Source organism: Carassius carassius, chromosome 3 (genome assembly GCF_963082965.1).
Source record: "Carassius carassius chromosome 3, fCarCar2.1, whole genome shotgun sequence".
Taxonomy (NCBI): Eukaryota; Metazoa; Chordata; class Actinopteri; order Cypriniformes; family Cyprinidae; genus Carassius; species Carassius carassius.
Genome location: NC_081757.1, coordinates 9,050,303 through 9,067,824, shown reverse-complemented (window position 1 = coordinate 9,067,824; position 17,522 = coordinate 9,050,303). Strand labels below are relative to the sequence as shown.

Sequence of the window (17,522 nt, the reverse complement as noted above, 5' to 3'; positions counted from 1 at the left end):
TGCATCTTTATAGATGAGGGTGATTTAAACAAAAGCTGCAACATGTACAATAATACGAATCACTGGGTTTCCATTCATGATTCGTAAGCAAACAATGGGTTATTGCATAAAAATGCACAGAAACAAGACCAAAACAATTTTTTTCTTTTTTTTTATATCCTTAATTTATATATACAGCTTTCATTTTTTGTCTGAGTTGTACTCATTTCTTTTTCTTTCTTTCTTTTTCCATTCCTTCCTTTATCTTTCTTTTCTTTCCTTCTTTCCTTCCTTCCTTCCTTCCTTCCTTTTTTCCTTCTTTCCTTCCATCATATTGCTGTAAAAACTGCAAACTAAACAACAGAGTATTTTATTCTATTTATTTATTTTAGCAATATTCACCATCATGTTGCTGTAAACACTATAAACGTAAACACTGCAAAGGTATTTATTTATTTTATTTATTTCTTTACCAATATTTTCCATTATATTGGAATAGACTCTACAAACAAAAACATTGGAGTGTATTTTACTTATTTTAGCGATATTCACCCTTGTCTTGCAATAGACACCATGCACAGAGTAAAAAAAAATTTATATATATTTTTTGCAATATATACAATAAGGCACCACCAAATAAAACATTGCAGAGTATGTTATTTATTTGTCAATAAATATTCACCATATTTTGCAGTATTATCCATCATATTTCAGTAGGCACTGCCAACTAGCTTACTCGTAAAAGAGACACTGATTCAGTAAACGCTGTGTTGTTCTCATTTGTGTGAGTGCAGACAGATTCAGTGTCTGATGCTCAGAAGCCTGAGTCACTGACTGCTTCAGACTCGATTTGTGTGCTTTATTGCTAACCAAACTGAAGGACGCATGAAAGTACGTGACTGAATGCTGCTTATTGAAGGACTAGTGATGTTCATGTTGTCTGTCTCTGGTTCTCTTCAATGACAGCGGGACGATTCATCACACTTCCTCACCATCGCTCTCCACAAAAAAACGCGACACCAGAGTGAAAAGCCGTCTTTGTCTGCTGAGCCTTTTCGTTGTATCACATGCTACTGGTTACCGCAGGAAACATCCTTGAATGCCCTAAAGCCAGACTGCAAACTGCTCACGCTCAGGGTTCAGCGAGGTTAATAAATCTGTGTCTAGCCACTTCAGATGCACTGAAATATTAACATCATCAAAGTGGCTATGTATTTAAATAATGAAAGGGTCTGGAAGCGGTGTGTCATGGCACCTGTCGAGCGCTGGACAAACCTCCAGGAATAACAGCGCAGCTCCAGGAGGGAAAGCCTCATCTGTCCTCAGCAGCACCTCGCTCACTTTTTCCAGCCTTTTCTCATCTGCCTCGCTGGAAAGTGCCGTCTCACCAGATCCCACTGGATGTAATGAAGCGGCACTCGACATTCGAAACCGTCTAAGAATTTAGGACGTCCCATAGTATAATTTCCCTAATACACCGAGGCAATGATGGCATGGGCAATTCAGGGTTTCCTTAAGGGATAGTTTGCCCAGAAATAATAAAATAAGGTTGTCATTTACTCGCCCTCATGTTGTTCCAAACCTTAAAACTGGAAAAACTTTCTTTGTATGGACTGAGGAAAAAAGTATCTTTTGTGCAACAGAGAAGAAAGGTAGTTAGTGAACTATCACTTTAAGATGTAATACTTGGAAATCGAACTTTTAAAATGGTTAGCATCGAAATTATAATCGGATGTGACACGTTTGAAGCTTTTTTAGGATTGAAGTTGATTGAATCTTTAATCAAAATACATGATTATCAACAAATAATTTTCAGAAAAATCTAGTTTTTTGATCAAGAAAACACATTTTGCTTCAGTTCAGGAGTGCTCAGCTTAAAATATTAGTAACCATATAAGGTGGCGACTTATGCAGTTTTATAAAAGCTGTGACTTTTAGTATTTTTCCTGCTTCAAATGACCCCTAAAAACATTAGATATGCACATAATTTTTTCTGAATGTATTTATTTAATATTTTAGTCTGATTTAGTATGAGAAAAGTATTTAGTTCACTTTTTCCCAAAATTGTTATCCAGTAGTTAAACGTTTTATGGCATTTTCAGCCTAAAGTGAAAATATTTTGTTTCCAGGAAAAGCACCTTGCACATGTAATAGTCCAGGCTGAATTTATATATTATATAAATATATTTAATCTCCATGTTGGTTGAAAAACGCATGCATAATATGGAGAAATCCAGATGGACAATTTTCAAAAACAACCTGTAATTTCATGTAAAACAACATAGAGCTGTTTTGGGCTGTATGTGTCTGTATTTAGGTTGTTCTGATTCTAATTTTGGGTGGTTTTGTTTTTTTAACTTGGGCAGTTTTGAGATTTGACTCTTGGGGAAGCCTGTTTTTAAGTCTCCTTCCTGATTGCATCCTACCAGAGAGCAACGACTCGTAACGGGCCTCTCCTATATGAGGGAAAGTTTCCAGAGTTCTTTATCAAAGCATCTGGAACAAGAAGGGAAAAAAACATAAATTTGTGGCAATGTGCATCTGCTCGTACATCAAAGGCAGCACATTTTTCATGTCCCCTGTAATCTACAAGTTCACCAACAGAATGTGTTTACTGTGGTATTTTGATGGTCTAACATTTTGTGATTTTTGGAGACTTTGTGATCTGTCGGTCGTTTTCTGCCAGCTTTAAGTTGAACTGATAATGCCTCAAACATTTATCTCTTTAAGCCGAGCTGCTTTCTTTTTTCTTTAGGAGGATAATCAAATTTTGTTGCTGCTCATTCCTGCTATATGCACATTTTTCATGCATCTCTCTATCATCTCTAATAAGATATTCAACTCAGCATTTTTAAAGATGGAAATCAAATGAGTTGGTTTCTTTTATCACAGCTGAATGAACATGGGGTGAATTTTAAGTGATTTTACTGCTCTGGTTTGAGTGCTATGTTTTCCGTATTTTATTAAGAAACCTTTCAGTTGCATTTATCGTTTTTTGCCTTTTTAGCCTATATCCTTTTCTCTAATGGAAATGTTTCAAGGAAAGTTTTCTTAGGACTAGTGTTTAATAGAAAGTAATTTTGCAGATGTCACTGAGTTCAGAAGGTGCTGGAAGAGGAAGGCTCTGTGTTTTGTATGTTTTTTTTTTCTCAAGCGTCCAGTCTGTGGTTGTTCTCTAATAGTGTCAGACAGCCAGTGATATTTTCATCTCTTTTGGACCATGGAGACTTGGTTTCCTTTTTCTGTTTCTGATTCACTGTTGAAATGACTTGGCCAAACTGTAAAAGTAGGCCAGAATGACTGGTAACTGATTCATGGCACTTCTAAGACTCTAAAAAAAGAGGTTCAGTCAAATAAAGCCAAGGGAATGTCAAAGAACAGTTTTTTCATGACCAGATCCAACGTGGTGCCATTTGAACTAAATTATTTACATTAAGCCATTTAGCAGACACATTTATCCAAAGCAACTTACAAATGAGAACAATGGACGGAATCAAAATCAACAAAAGAACAATGATATGCAAGTGCTATAACAAGTCTCCGTTAGTTTATTATATATATGATAAAAAAATTAACAATGATAGTACCAATAATGTATATGTATTCAAATAAATATTTTATGCACTATATAATATTGTTCTCATGAGATGTGTAAAATGGCACAAAACTATCAAAAAACCTGACTTTTTCCTTACTTTTATACACGAGTTATATTTTGTGCTATTACTGCAAATATTTTTAATATTTTGTCTTTTTTGTTTTGCTTTATTGAATTTGCAAGTGTCTTTTGTGGTCTTGTGTTTGTGAATCTGAGCCCAGTGTAAGTTATCAGTGTAAATGGGTTTATCTCTGATAGACATGGTTTATTCTGAGTCCTGGCACAGATCTGCAGCCGTGTGGAATGTTCTGGGCTCGTACTGCTGGGCTCCTGCAGAGCTAATTGAAGTAACGTGATGAGAGAGAGCCCAGCAGAGCCAATGACCTCTGCAGATTCACTCCTAAATACAAGAGGGACATTTTATTTAATAACACTACCTTGCTCCTGCTGCAGTTTATTGTGCAGCTAGAGCTTTACAGAAGTGGTTTGTAGTTTGCATTGACCATTTTAACACCGTTTTTCTTTAGCATTTTCATAGTATTGCTCTTAAAATTTTCGCCTGAACTTATGACTCAACATATATATTATACATTATTTCACTTGTGGAAGCTGGACTTTATAGCATTATATTGTAAGCAAACAAAGCACTAATGAATAAAGTAAATTAATTTGGATTCTAAGCTGATTTGAATGAATATTTTTTGTGTTTCAAATCAGTTTTAGAGTCTGTCTGACTCATGGCCTTAGATCATGAGTATTATGTTGAGCTGTTTTGTTCTGTCCTCACTGTCCCAGAAGTGGGAGAGAAAAAAATACAAAATGAGTCCCCAGAGTCTTCTGAAGACAAATGTGGGTTTTATTTGACGTTTCAGCAGACAGTCTCTTCATCTGAAGTTTGAGGTCCTTTCAACAGACATGATGTTAAATAACGTTACAGCCTGAGCTCAGCGCCTCCCTCTATTTCGGAGCATGTTATTTGATTTCTGACTGTGGCTTCTGCGTCCTGACAGCAAGATGGATGTGTGATGCCCATCGCATCCATCCACCTCTCCTGGGCCGCATCCAAATGGGTTTCTGCTCCGTTCGAGAGCGCCACCCCAGACAGATTGAAAGGGGTTTGGCGAGTCCCTCGTCTAATTCATGGCACGTGCCGAGAGAGGCAGCACTGCTTTTTGGATTGCTCCGGCTTATTGGCAAACTGTTTTACTAAACCAAGCTAGCCAAGCGGATCTCTCTACTGTATCTCTCTCTGGACACATGAGGATGTTTGGGAGGGTTTTAAAAGCTAATAACTGCTCTGGTTCTCAGATGCTCTTTGAATCCAGTTACTTATCAGTCATCCAGCATCCTAATGTGTTGATTCTTAACCCACTGCCAGTATCTCTTCAAGTACGATGTTTTAGAGTTAACCAAAGGCATTCCTTTGGAAATGGATCAGGATGGACTAGACATATATTTGTTAAAGGTACTATATATATAAACTGTTCTAAAGCATAAAAATACCATATGTTTGCAAATATTAAGTTCACATTACCCTGAAAAACAAAGCTGCAACCAGTTATTCTACTTTGAAATGTGTGTTCTGTGTCAGAATGTCTGTATTTGTTTTGGTCTGTGTAACTCCGCCCAGTTTACCCAGAGTGTTAGTATTTTAACACTCAGTGTTGCCAGTTAGTGGAAAACACCAGATGTTTCAGCTATAGAAACCTGCAAACTAACTGGGTTTGAGATCACAGGTTCTACCCAACCTAAAAAGCCTCGGCATCCATCTGAAAAGGTCTGTGACTGGAGGCATATAAATCAACTTTCAGTCAAAGGCTCGTTGCCTTCCTGTTGTGTGTCCTCAATCTGGTAACTTATGTGAGGAGAGGGAGGGACAAACAAATCTCTTTGAATTTGGACTGCAGTATCCATTTCAACCACTAGCTGTCTTTATTACAATACTGCACCTTTAAGTTGGATCTAGATTTCTGTTGTTAAGAGAAACTTTTCAAGGTTTGTTTATCAAGCTGACACAACAGACCAAAGCACAGCACGCTGAAATCCTCTCTGAGAAGTTAATTCGTCGTCTTTAAAGCATCGCCGCTGCAGCCATTTAAAGCATGGCGTGTGTAACGGATCCACCGCCTTCAACAAGGCAATTACTGGTGGACTTCACGTCGCCCACTGAGAGCAATTTACACATTATTATACATGCTCTTGTTTTTAACTGATAGTTTATTGTGATTTTAATAGATACTGAGGCAATTTATCTGTTGAATCTGTCATTTAAAAAAAATGCTACAGAGTCTGTGCTTTTTGTAACATGTCTACAGAGATATTCAATTAATAGTTTTATTCAGCAAGGATGCATCCAACATTTTATAATCTTACAAATGATTTCTCTTTCATAAATGCTGTTCTTTTGAACTTTTATACATGAAAGAATCTATAAAAAATGCATCATTGCAACTGTTTTAGCATTGATAATGAAATATTTTTGAGCTGCAAAATGGCATATTTGAATGATTTCTGAAGGAACATGTGAACTGACGTCTGGAGTAATGATGCTGAAAATGCAGCTTTGATCACAAGAATAGATTACATTTTAATATGTAATCAAAGAGAAAACGGTTATTTTAAATTGCAATAAAACTGCACAATTTAGCTGTTTAGTGTAGATCATAGAGAGTGCCTGAGTCAAGTTTTATTACTGTATGTGACAATGTGCCATTCTAATTCATGTCCAATGCTCTGTATTTGGTTAAAAGAATATGGAATATTTTTACATCCATAACATAAAAAAAAAGAAAAATAAAATTAAGTAACCTATTTATTTACCTGCATTTTTTGTGGCCGTTAACTAACATAAGAACAATCTCAGGAGGTACTTTAGTTCAAGGTGTTTCAACTGACAAAAAGTTTGGTGGATTATGAAAAAATACATGTCAAAATGCCAGCACCTCGTTTTTCTCTGAATGAGTTGATGGTGATTTGACAGCACATCTATATTCTTTCCTCCTCCGTAGGAAGCTGGAAGCTCTATTGTTACAGTCAGTTTCTTCAGCGTGCATGACTTCCAGTCGCTAACGATTGCCTTCCTCTCTCGTGGTCTAGGACTCTGAGTTCACTGCTTGGGAATGGTTTGGAAAGAGTTTGGGAACTGTTTAAAATATGAGAAGTCCTGCATCCGGGAGAGTATGATATCACACAGCTGTGCCCAAAACTCCCAGCGTACCTCTGGCCTGCTACACGCCTGCCTGCTGCTGCTGTGCGCAGCCCCTTAAAATTCACCGGCCTCTGTTACAATGAATTAAATTTGCCATTACCCTCTCCAGGAGCTCAGAAGAGGGCACGCGGACAGGAAAGAAGCTTATCTCACGTCGTGCCAAAGCCTTTCCTGGTTCTTCGTCAGGCACAGCGAGGGTCTCATTGTGCTGCATACGGCCGAAGCTCACATGAACACCGATAAACATGATTAATTAGGCTTTTCTTTTGAACCACAAAGATCCAGTGGAGTGCAGTCAGTCATGCAGCCTTATTAATTTCCCCCTTTTTTTTAATGCGAAGAAAACTTGATTCTGCTTGTGTTTTGTGAATCAAGCCCAGTTCGTAGTAAAAAGTTTTATTAACCAGTATTTCTTTTTTGGTCAGTTCTTAATAAAGATGGGAGTGAAGTTAAAAATTTTACAATTTCTAAAATGTTTTATATATATATATTAGGGGTGGCACGGTTCAACTTTCACGGTTCGGTTTGTTTCACGGTTTTAGAGTCATGGTTTTCGGTACAGTTCGGTATGTGCTATGTTTATGGAAAAACTATACTTTCTAATAAAAAAAAAGAAGAATATTCTATCCAACTATAAGCAGCAGCACACATAAATACAATAGAGTAAAGATAACAACAATAAACAGTGCAGTTTTTAGGTACAAAATTGAATAAAGTAGTCAAATGTAAAACAGCATTGCATATTGCACTATATAAATTAAATATAATTCTTTATTAAAGTTATAAAAGCTTTTTAATCAAGAGGAGTGAGTGAATTCTTTGTTGTTGCTGTTTCTATTAATATAAAGACTGTCACTTTAAGAGACTGCACCGAGACAGTGGCCTGCGTTCAGCCGGCTATGTCTGCTGTAGGATACTTACCAAGACGGGCATTTTGACATAATTTTTGTCTGAATTTGTCCATTTAAACACAATACTTCAGAGGGATCTTATATTTGCGCGCGTTCTGAGGCGCGGGTTTTATTCTCACTGCGCGCGCGAGCTCGCGTCCTCTGGCTCTTAAATGTTTAAACTGACAAAGCTTAAATGAGTTTAGTTTAAATACATATTCACGTGTGCTGTTCAGGTCTCATATGTGTGCGCGAGCTTTCAGCACCCGGATGATGACAGAATAAACGACTGCTCATATTCCAACATAAATCATTCACATTGATCAAGAGTGAATGGTTTGTCCAGGTTTTTTTTTTTCCCTCATCGCTATTGTTGTAATGTCTTATATATATATATATATATATATATATATATATATATATATATATATATATATATATATAAATATATATGAAGGTGACTTGACTTTTTGATATAATATGATTGACAGTTTGAGTCTGACTGATTCACCAATTGAATTGCTGGCTTTTTTATTAATAACTACTAGTCATGTGAATCATTCACATATTGGACGACTTGTTATGTGTTGAGGGAAGGTAAAGAATAGATGAAAATGACTCTTATTGTGTGATTTCGCTGATCCCAGTTATCTCTCGTCACAGTTTAACTATAATATATAAAGCTAAAATAACTTCATCTGCTTCTGAATAGCAGTGCAGGCAGCCTTGCCAGTTTGTCAGGTTCTGATGTTGTTCATGCACAGTAGTTTTGCATATTATGTGTTTTTTGGAGAGAAAGTGGTGACAGAATGTGTTTGTGTGAGAGGGACAGTCATGTAAATCCATCGCTGGCAGTCAGACCTCCATGTCCTCATCTTGCACTATTACCATCATCATTTTCAACAGCTGCCACCATCTGCAGCCTTTCCCAGAAACTCCTCCCCGTTTTCTGAACATTGTTGTTTTTCATTATTTTTCTCACACATGCATATTTATGTATATAGCTTTTTCAAACCATCTTGTTTTAAAGAATAAACGTTCAAAAATAACAGTAATAATTTTAAATAACTCTTATCTATTTAAATTTCTTAATGTAATTTATTTTCAGCACAATTACTCTAGTCTTCAGTGTTACATGATCCTTTAGAAATCATTCTTATATGTTCGAGAAGCATTTCCCATAATTATCAATATTGAAAACAGTTGTGCTGCTTCATATTTTCGTGAAAGCAGTGATGCATTTTTTCTTCAGATTTTTTTTTATGAAAAGTTAAAATGAACAGCATTTATTTGAACTAGAAATGCTCCAAGAGTTCTTTGACTGAATCAAACTGAGAAGTGGCTGAAGACTGAGATCATACTTTCATGCAGCAACGTCAGCGACACCTGCACATCTATGGAGTTGCTCTGCAGCTGTTTTTCTTGGATTACAGCGACTTTTCATTAATAAGTTCCCCGCCAAAACAGTCAAAGAAAAAACCTTTGTCGTCCCATCATCCTGTGTCTGTCTGATCCTGTGTCGGTCTAATTAGCAGTTGTATGCAAATGTGATCCTCTGTATGCAAACTTAACTTCACAATGATAGTTTGTACAGGGTCTCAGTAGCTCACATCCAAAGACTGTTGTATAATCATTGGCTGTTATTAATGACAATACTTTGGTAGCTCAGAAAGGAGTTGGTTATCTGTTATGAAGCAGGAGCGCTGTCAGCGTTTCAGGCTGCAGATCCAGGGTGTGTGAAACAGAGGCCATTCTCTTCATCTCCTGACATGTGGCTTTAGTGAGAGGAATCGGCTCAGCACATGTTCATGGTTTCAATCAAGCCTCTGTTTCCATTTCATTATACAACTAGCCAGTAAGATGCAGCGCTTGCAATATGCAGCAGCAGAAGTTAGGTTCGAAATGGTTTAAGTCCAGTGGATTTATATTAAAATGTTTTTTTTTTTCAGTATCAAACTGACACAAGTCCACCACAGCAGTGATTCAACCAATGACTGTTTGAAATCATTATTTTTGTGGCACAGAAATTACATGATATACATGCCGAGAAATAAGTGCACAATCAGTGTATTCTGTTTTTGGAAAGAGTTTATAGATAACATAATGTAATTTGATGTTATCTCTTTTCGTAGTTTTGTCACGTCACATTTCTCATCTGCCCACACCAGATGATGAACTGAAACTATTTGATTTCACTGTCTTTTTATCAAAGGATTCCGGTTGTCGCAGGGCACAATTTTTCCTCACCGCTTCACGTTCCAGTATGTGTGTCTGTAAGTGACAGCTATAATCTTTCAGCTTTGTCTACCTTGCAGCTTCATATAAACAAAGCTTCCATTTGTGGTGGTCCTCCCATGGTTTACACTTCCATTCTATAAACCTAACGCTGGGCTTTCCAAAACAACGCTTTCTGATTGTGGGAGTTTGGGAGTTGTTTAGGTCAGAGACGCACTTAAACAGATTATATGTAATTGGTTTTTTTTTTAACTCCATTTCCCTCTTTGTTTCACTTTAAACATTTCAGTTCTCCCAGCAACTTCTGTCTAAACACCCATAATCCAGTTCCTGTCACCGTTACTCTCTCCCTCCCATGGGCGGCACCTCTTGAGCGAGGCTAACAGAGCGCCAGTGTGCCACAGGCTTGCCGCAACTTTCCCGGACACTGTAATCACTACCCTCAATAAAATAAAATAAAAAGGACAGACAATATCAGCTATGGCTTGGACATGTTGTTTGAGGGAGGCTTTTGAATCCTGCTCTTCGCTGGAAGGTTTGAATAAGGTTTTATTGGTGTGTGCCGCCCATCTATAAAAGGAGAAGCGATGTGAATTCACTTCTCACTTGTCTCTGAATTGTATAACAGATAGTTTTGGTCCTGGATGCTGATTGGTCAGAACACTTGTTCATAGCATCCATAGAGAGCAACAATTCACTTTGGCAATCTACTAGTAGGAAGTTAATATTTGAAAGCAATAAGACTGTTATATGGTTTAATTTACTGCAGAAGAAGTTTGTTCATAATTATCCGAATCTGAATTGGATTTGAGATAAAAAGACTGTACTGTAAAATAGTCAAGAAGAGACAACATTCTGAGCACATGACTCTTATGAGATGGTTCTTTTTGAATCAGAACCACACAGTGCCACCAGATTCAAATGACTCATATGAACTGATTATTTTCAGTGAATCAAAACCATGCAGCTTATCCAGTTTAGTTTGATTCATGAACAAATGATTCCTAAATGAGCTGGATCTTTTTAGTGAATCAAAACCACACAGTAAAACCAATTCAGTCTGATAAAAAAATAATCTTATGAGCTGATTCCTTTCAGTAAATCAAAACCATAGAGCTTAACCAATTTAGTTTGATTCATAAACAACTGAGTCCTATGAACTGCTGCTTTTTAGTGAATCAGAACCACACAGCACAAGTATTTTAGTCCAACTGACAAACAGTTGACTCTTATGAGCCAGTTCTTTCCAGTGAATCAAAGGTAGGGCTGTGCGATATTGAAGAAAAATGCGATATGCCATATCTTGCTAAATAATGCGATATTCGATATGCGATACGATATTTATTTTTCTAAAATCAATTAAAATTGTATTAAGAGAAATTATATAACCAAAATTTCAAATTATTTAGGGGAAAGAAATCACTACAACTTTTGAAAGTGAACAACAGCAGTTTTTTTATGTTGCATTAACACAAATTACATTTTAACATTACATTTAAATGTTAAAATTACATTTTAACAATGTAAACAAACAGAAAATAAAAATATCACTAATACTTTGCTCCACTATATAGTTAGGCCTACATCAACCTGAAAACATGAACATTCAAGTAAACAAAAACACTTGAGAAACAGTGGAGTTACTTCTTAGCTCTCTTTTTGTTTTGTTTTTGCCAAGTCAGATTTTAGCATTCATGCTAAAATTGTTAAAGATTTTTGGACAAGAAAACAAGCATGTCCACTTTGCTTGGTTTCAGGGATGCACGCTGACATGTAACTACATTGCCTGATGTGCTGAAAAGTCTTTCAGATGGTGTGCTAGTGGCAGGCACACAAAGATATTTTTCCGCCAGCTTGCTTAAGTGGGGGAAATTTACCTTGTAAATTCCCCACCATGCCAAAGGGTCCTGCTCACTGTGGATTTTGGGGATCAGAATGTAGCTGTTAAATTCTGCTTCAATGGTTGCATGGTCAGAGGATTCAGAGGGAGATGTGACTGAGGTCTGTAAGAGGCTTCCTAATGACTTCTTCATCCTCTTTGTACTTGTGGCTGTGGCACTTTGACATGGCTCAGCCTCAGCACCTGACACAGCAGCACCCACTGATGATGATATGGCAACAGCAGGTTGTGCCTCCTAGAAAAAAAAGAAAAGGAAAATAATGATTAGAACCTCCATATTTTATTAATGAGCTCAAATCATTCTTGCTATATAAAATATTCTTACCTTCATTTCTGATTTTATCCTTACACTAATTTCTTCCAGTTGTTCCTTAGGAATGTAGTCTTTTTTGAACCTTGGATCTAAAAAAGTGGCAATGTTCAAGAGAGTTTGGGTTGCAGGATCCTCATATTTTGCCTCCATGTAGCCCAGCACTTTGGTTTTAATTGAGCATGTCAGCTCTGTGTCTTCCTCGTCAGCAGCAAGGGTTTGTGTGTTCAGTAAACTAAGAACTGGAAGTAGATAGGAAATGCTCACGTATTCTTCCCCAGACAAAGCATCTGTAAAATCTTGAAGTGGCTTCAATGCCTTGTTTACAGACTCAAGGACCTCAATGTCCTGCCAAGATGGAACCAGATGTCTTGTACTCCGATTTTCAGAGAGAACTTGTGACAGTGCCCTCTGCTGTTCCAGGATCCTTTCCATCATTTGTTGCTTAGTGCCCCATCGTGTAGGGCACTCTGTGATGAGACCATGTTCTGGCAGGTTAAGCTCTCTCTGTGCTTTCTTTAGCGCTTCTTTCTTTTTCCAGCTATGGGGAAAATGTCCCACTAGCTTTTTGCACACTCCTAGAGCACGACTGATGCGTGTGTCACCTTTGACAGCATTTTCTGGATAAATAGAAATAAAATAGTTTCAATCGTTTTAATTAAGTTATGGTTTCATATTTTTTAAACATTAATTTGAATAAATCGTACATCTATAATTTAACGTATAATTCTTTATTAATTTAAATATCATCAACACTAAAATATCTGTGACAGTATACAATAAAATGTGTTTAATGAAGTTATTATATGTTAAGATAACTAATTAAATATTCTGATATAAAAAAGTAAGACTTACCAATAGCAAGGTGCAGTCTGTGCCCGAAGCACTGTATTCGGGGCCAACCATTTATTTCCGCCGCGTTGATCATATTGGTTGCGTTGTCCGTGGTAAAACACACTAGACGCGCCTCATTCAAATTCCAACCAGACAAAGCCTCTCGCAGTCCCAGCGCTATGTTTTCCCCACTGTGTTCACTGGGGAAATATGCTGTCTGTAAGCACAGACTTCTCATCTTAAAGGCTTTGTCAATAAAGTGAACCGTTAAACTAATGTACGGCTCTGTTGTCCTACTGGACCAGAGGTCCGTTGTACACGCAAAATGTTCGACATCTCTCAGTTCCAACATGACACGGTCGCGAGTATGCTCGTACATTTGGGGGATAGCAATGCGTGAAAAATAGGTTCGAGAGGGAATGTTGTAACGTTTGTCGATGGTATTCATCAGGTGCAAAAACCCTGGTTTCCCGACTGTGGCGATCGGAACCATATCCTTTGCCAGATAGCGTGTAATGGCCTTGGTTATCTCACTATGACGGCGGGAACTTACAGGATATGGTGTTATGCTTTCAAAGCTTGATGATATGGATTGTTGCTTGGGTTGGTGAACGAGGGTTGATTCACCTGAGCTTGAAGATTTTTCTGCCGAGCATAGCTGATACAAATCGTTGTGCTTTGCTTTGAGGTGACTGAACAGATTTGAAGTGTTTCCCGTTTTCGTTGATACACGAGATTTACATGTTTTACATATAACTTCAGTCTGCATGTGGTCATCTCTTTTAAATCCAAAAAACTGCCATATCTTTGAGGTGCTTCTTCGTTTTGGCACTAAATCGTCGGCAGCAGCTGTGGATGTCTCAGGCTGGCTCATTTTATCATATTAGTTTGCTATGAGCGCGCCACTCACTGCGTGCTGGTTTGTTGATGGTCAGACGTCAGAGCAGTGAGCACGCGGGCGCTATGCGCACGCCCACACACAACTAACGTCCGCGTGTCAGATTATCTGTGTCGTAAAACTATATAGCTTTGTATAACTTTGTTCATTTATCAAAAATCATTACGATATGCATTTCGCGATATGCAAATTTGCGATATTTCGATATATCGCACAGCCCTAATCAAAGGCCATAAATCTGAAATAATTTAGGTCAATTCATATTCAGTCCAGTTCTTTTAAGTGACTAACAGTGACCCAACTTTAACTAATTTAGTCTGATTCACGAACACATGACTCTGAGCCGATTCTTTGAATGAATCACTCAAAAAAACTCTAGCTGACAAGAATTACTGAATAAATATCTGACTCACTTTCTGAACTGCAGGCTATCATTACTTTCAATGATGTCAGTCTGAAATTGAACTGTTTTGTGTACTGAAGGTTTGTGAAACTTAAATCACTATCATTACTGAGTGTTTGTTCATATGACGATGTGTAGTTAAAGATCATTTGATTTTAAATGATAATTTAATAAAACACGTGTTTAGGCTATATTTACATTTTACTTTATTCAAAATACAGCTGCACCTCTTGACCTTAATACTTAGGTTATCAGAGCTTTGCAAAGTTAGTTGGTATTTTAGACTGCAGTATCTTTTGTGAATTATTACCAAAGAGACAAAACCTGACATTTGTTCCTGATTGAGTTCCTCAACCAACACGGTTCATTTGGTCACAGCATCTGACGATGTTTGTCTTGTGCAAAGCAGCAACAACAAAAGTTAATGCGTCATATACGGCACACAGAGGTGTTCCTGCAGGTCTTTGGCTGTATCTTTCCTCTGTCTGTTTGTCGAAAGCACTTAAGCTTCATCAGAGCTGTAAGGAACAAAAGGGACTTTAGCTTATTAAATAACGTGTCTTAGTGCAGTGGGCGTGTGGGTTTAAGGCTCTCGGATAGTCGTTCATTGGACTGTAATGCAGCTTAAGACGTTTGTGAGCTTGTCTTTATTGCAGAGTTCACTGTAATCCATAGTGTTCTGTGCCCTGTATACCTCAAATATGAGGCGTACCGCTTCCTCTGCCAGGCTGAATTTGCCTTGTTGGTTTGGCACAATCTCTTCCCAAACTAGTGAACTAAAGTTGCTCATTTTTAATGAGAGGTGTTTTATTTATCTCAGCTTTATTTCAATTGCTAAAGTTACAGTTAAATCAGGAAGTTCATCGGTATGGTGAAAAAAAAGAAAGAAAGGGAATCGTTGCCAAGTACTCTCTCATAAATCTAGTTTGATCTGTTGAGTTTATTGTGTAGCGCCTCATCCCACCATGAAATGTAGATGTAATGCACCATTGTACGGCGTTATCTCATTTCCTGCGTCAACTCTCTGAGGTTTAATGTGTCCATATTGTGCTGAAGTTGTAAATGATAGGCCATTTATGTCTGAATAATTCCAGATTAATTCCAATAATTATGTCTTAGTCAACCAGACTAAACGTGATCTGATCTGTTTGAATAGGAATATTACTGTCAATTTGCTCTTTTATCATGGTCAGATTCAAGATAGGACTGGGCAGTATATGCATTATTATAGATGTCATTTTTTGGAGAGCTCCTAAAAGCATAAAATGAAATCTCATATTGTCAGAATTTTTCATCCTCTCATCTACAGTTGTTTATGAAATACAGCTTTGATATAACATTTCTCTATAGGGGAGAAAATTGATAAAAAAAGAGAATCTTCAATATTTTTGTTCAATAGAAGTCTCTTATGCTCACCAAAGCTGCATTTTTGTTTTTTGGTTTATGTAAATATATTTTAAAAATGTAATTTATTCCTGTAATACAAAGCTGAATTTTCAGCATCATTACTCCAGTCTTCAGAGTCACATGATCCTTCAGAAATCATTCTAATATACTGATTTGCTGCTCCAGAGCACACATTATAATATTGATATATATAATGCATAATATTTTAGAGCATTGCCAGTAAAAGTATGTACATTTGTTTTCTAAAGATTAGCAAAAATGATTAAGCCTTTTCCCAATGCTAGATGTTGTCTAAGGCTATATAGATGCTTCCTTCAGATGTTAATTAATAGAGACACTGATGAATATAAAATAATAATTAACTGATTTTGTTGGACCTTTATCTCACTTGTCCTTTGCTAGAGGACAACGGAAGAAAAAACTGGCACATCTTGCCCCGTTCTCTCCTGTACTGGCTATGGACATCGACTATTCAGTGTTTTATGACTTATACGTCTGCTCTTGTTTGCAGTTTTTCACACTGAGCTTGGCAGCTGGTATATTGGTTTTGCTGTTCGGTGTGACCGTGTGGAACTGAATGACTTTAGATAGTGCCTGATTAAAAGCGTAAACAGAGCTTAGCTCGAGCTCTTTTACACAAGGCACTGATATTTATTAAACAATAAGCTGGTGGAGGTGAAGCGTTACAGCAGTTTTACCACGGCTCAGGGTGAGCTGGGCTGTAAAACCACTGTAATGCATCACCTGCTGTGGAGTATTTCTGTTATTAAACAACAGCAACAGCAATGTGAATTCATTAAAGAAATAGTTAAACCTTTGCTCAAAATGTACTCACCCTCAGGCCATCCAAGATGAGTTTTTCTTCATCGGAACAGATTTGGAGAAATTTAGTATTGCTTCATCAATGGATCCTCTGCAGTGAATGGGTGCTGTCAGAATGAGAGTCCAAACAGCTGATAAAACATCACAATAATCAACACCACTCCAGTCCATCAGTTAATGTCATGTGAAGTCACATTTTAGAGCTGAAACAGTTTGATTTCTGAATATTACATGGCTCTCCTGATTCTGATTTGATCACTTAACTGCATAATTGACTGTTGCTGATGTTTCAATTTCAACTCAAATCAATATTTCATGTTCAAGCATTTGTTTATTTATTAAGACGCATGTAGTACATGTGAAAATTTACAATCATCCATTCATTAACGCAAAATGAAATCCGTTCTGGGTGATACAAGACCCAGGGTTTGTTTTGATGTATTTATCCCTGCGTGTTAATGGATATTTTCATGCATGTGTGCTCTTTGGTATCTCCCTGTGTTTTTGAGCCGGTTTAGCTGGGTTGCTTTGTCACATCTGGATGAAAGCCACTTCAAATAGAGATATGACATTGAGATGCGTGTCCTCCACTCGGCAACAGCACAAGCCTCTGGGCTTTTGGATGTGAAGAGCTGCTGCTTCATGCTTTCAGAGAGTAGAGTTGGGCTTCAGGGTTCCTCAGCACTTCACTGTGTCTTAGGATGGCTTCAATAAAGAAGGTTTCTCGCGAAATGTATCTGCACCACAATTTGTATGCCCATCTAAAGTAAACTTGAAATCATGAAATCAAAACCTGATGGTATTTATGCTGTACTTTTATACATATTTCTTGTCTTTTCACTCACTTCAAACACCTGCTTCTATCCTGGTATCAGTTCAGTAATTTCAAACTATATTTTTCTCTCGCTCCCATTTAATTTGAGAATTTTACTCATGTGTGTCCCATTTAGGGTTGGGAACCAGTTTTTTTTAAAGAACCAGAACCGAGAAAAATGTCTAAGTTTCAGTTCCGAAAACGGTTCTGGTGCGACACGTGAC

The 17,522-nt window shown here is 37.4% G+C and overlaps 2 protein-coding genes across 2 annotated transcripts in view; one reads left to right on the top strand and one right to left on the bottom strand.

Moving 5' to 3' along the window:
• LOC132118057 (chondroitin sulfate synthase 1-like) overlaps nucleotides 1-17,522 on the top strand; it is a 75,334-nt gene that overhangs the window by 41,248 nt on the left and 16,564 nt on the right. The window lies entirely within an intron of this gene.
• On the bottom strand, nucleotides 11,329-13,447 carry LOC132128009 (E3 SUMO-protein ligase ZBED1-like). Its single transcript, XM_059540155.1, has 3 exons — nucleotides 13,252-13,447; nucleotides 12,136-12,740; nucleotides 11,329-12,045 (listed from the first exon to the last, which is right to left on the bottom strand). The coding sequence occupies exons 1-3, from the start codon at nucleotides 13,445-13,447 to the stop codon at nucleotides 11,617-11,619; spliced, it is 1,230 nt and encodes a 409-aa protein (XP_059396138.1). The 3' UTR covers nucleotides 11,329-11,616.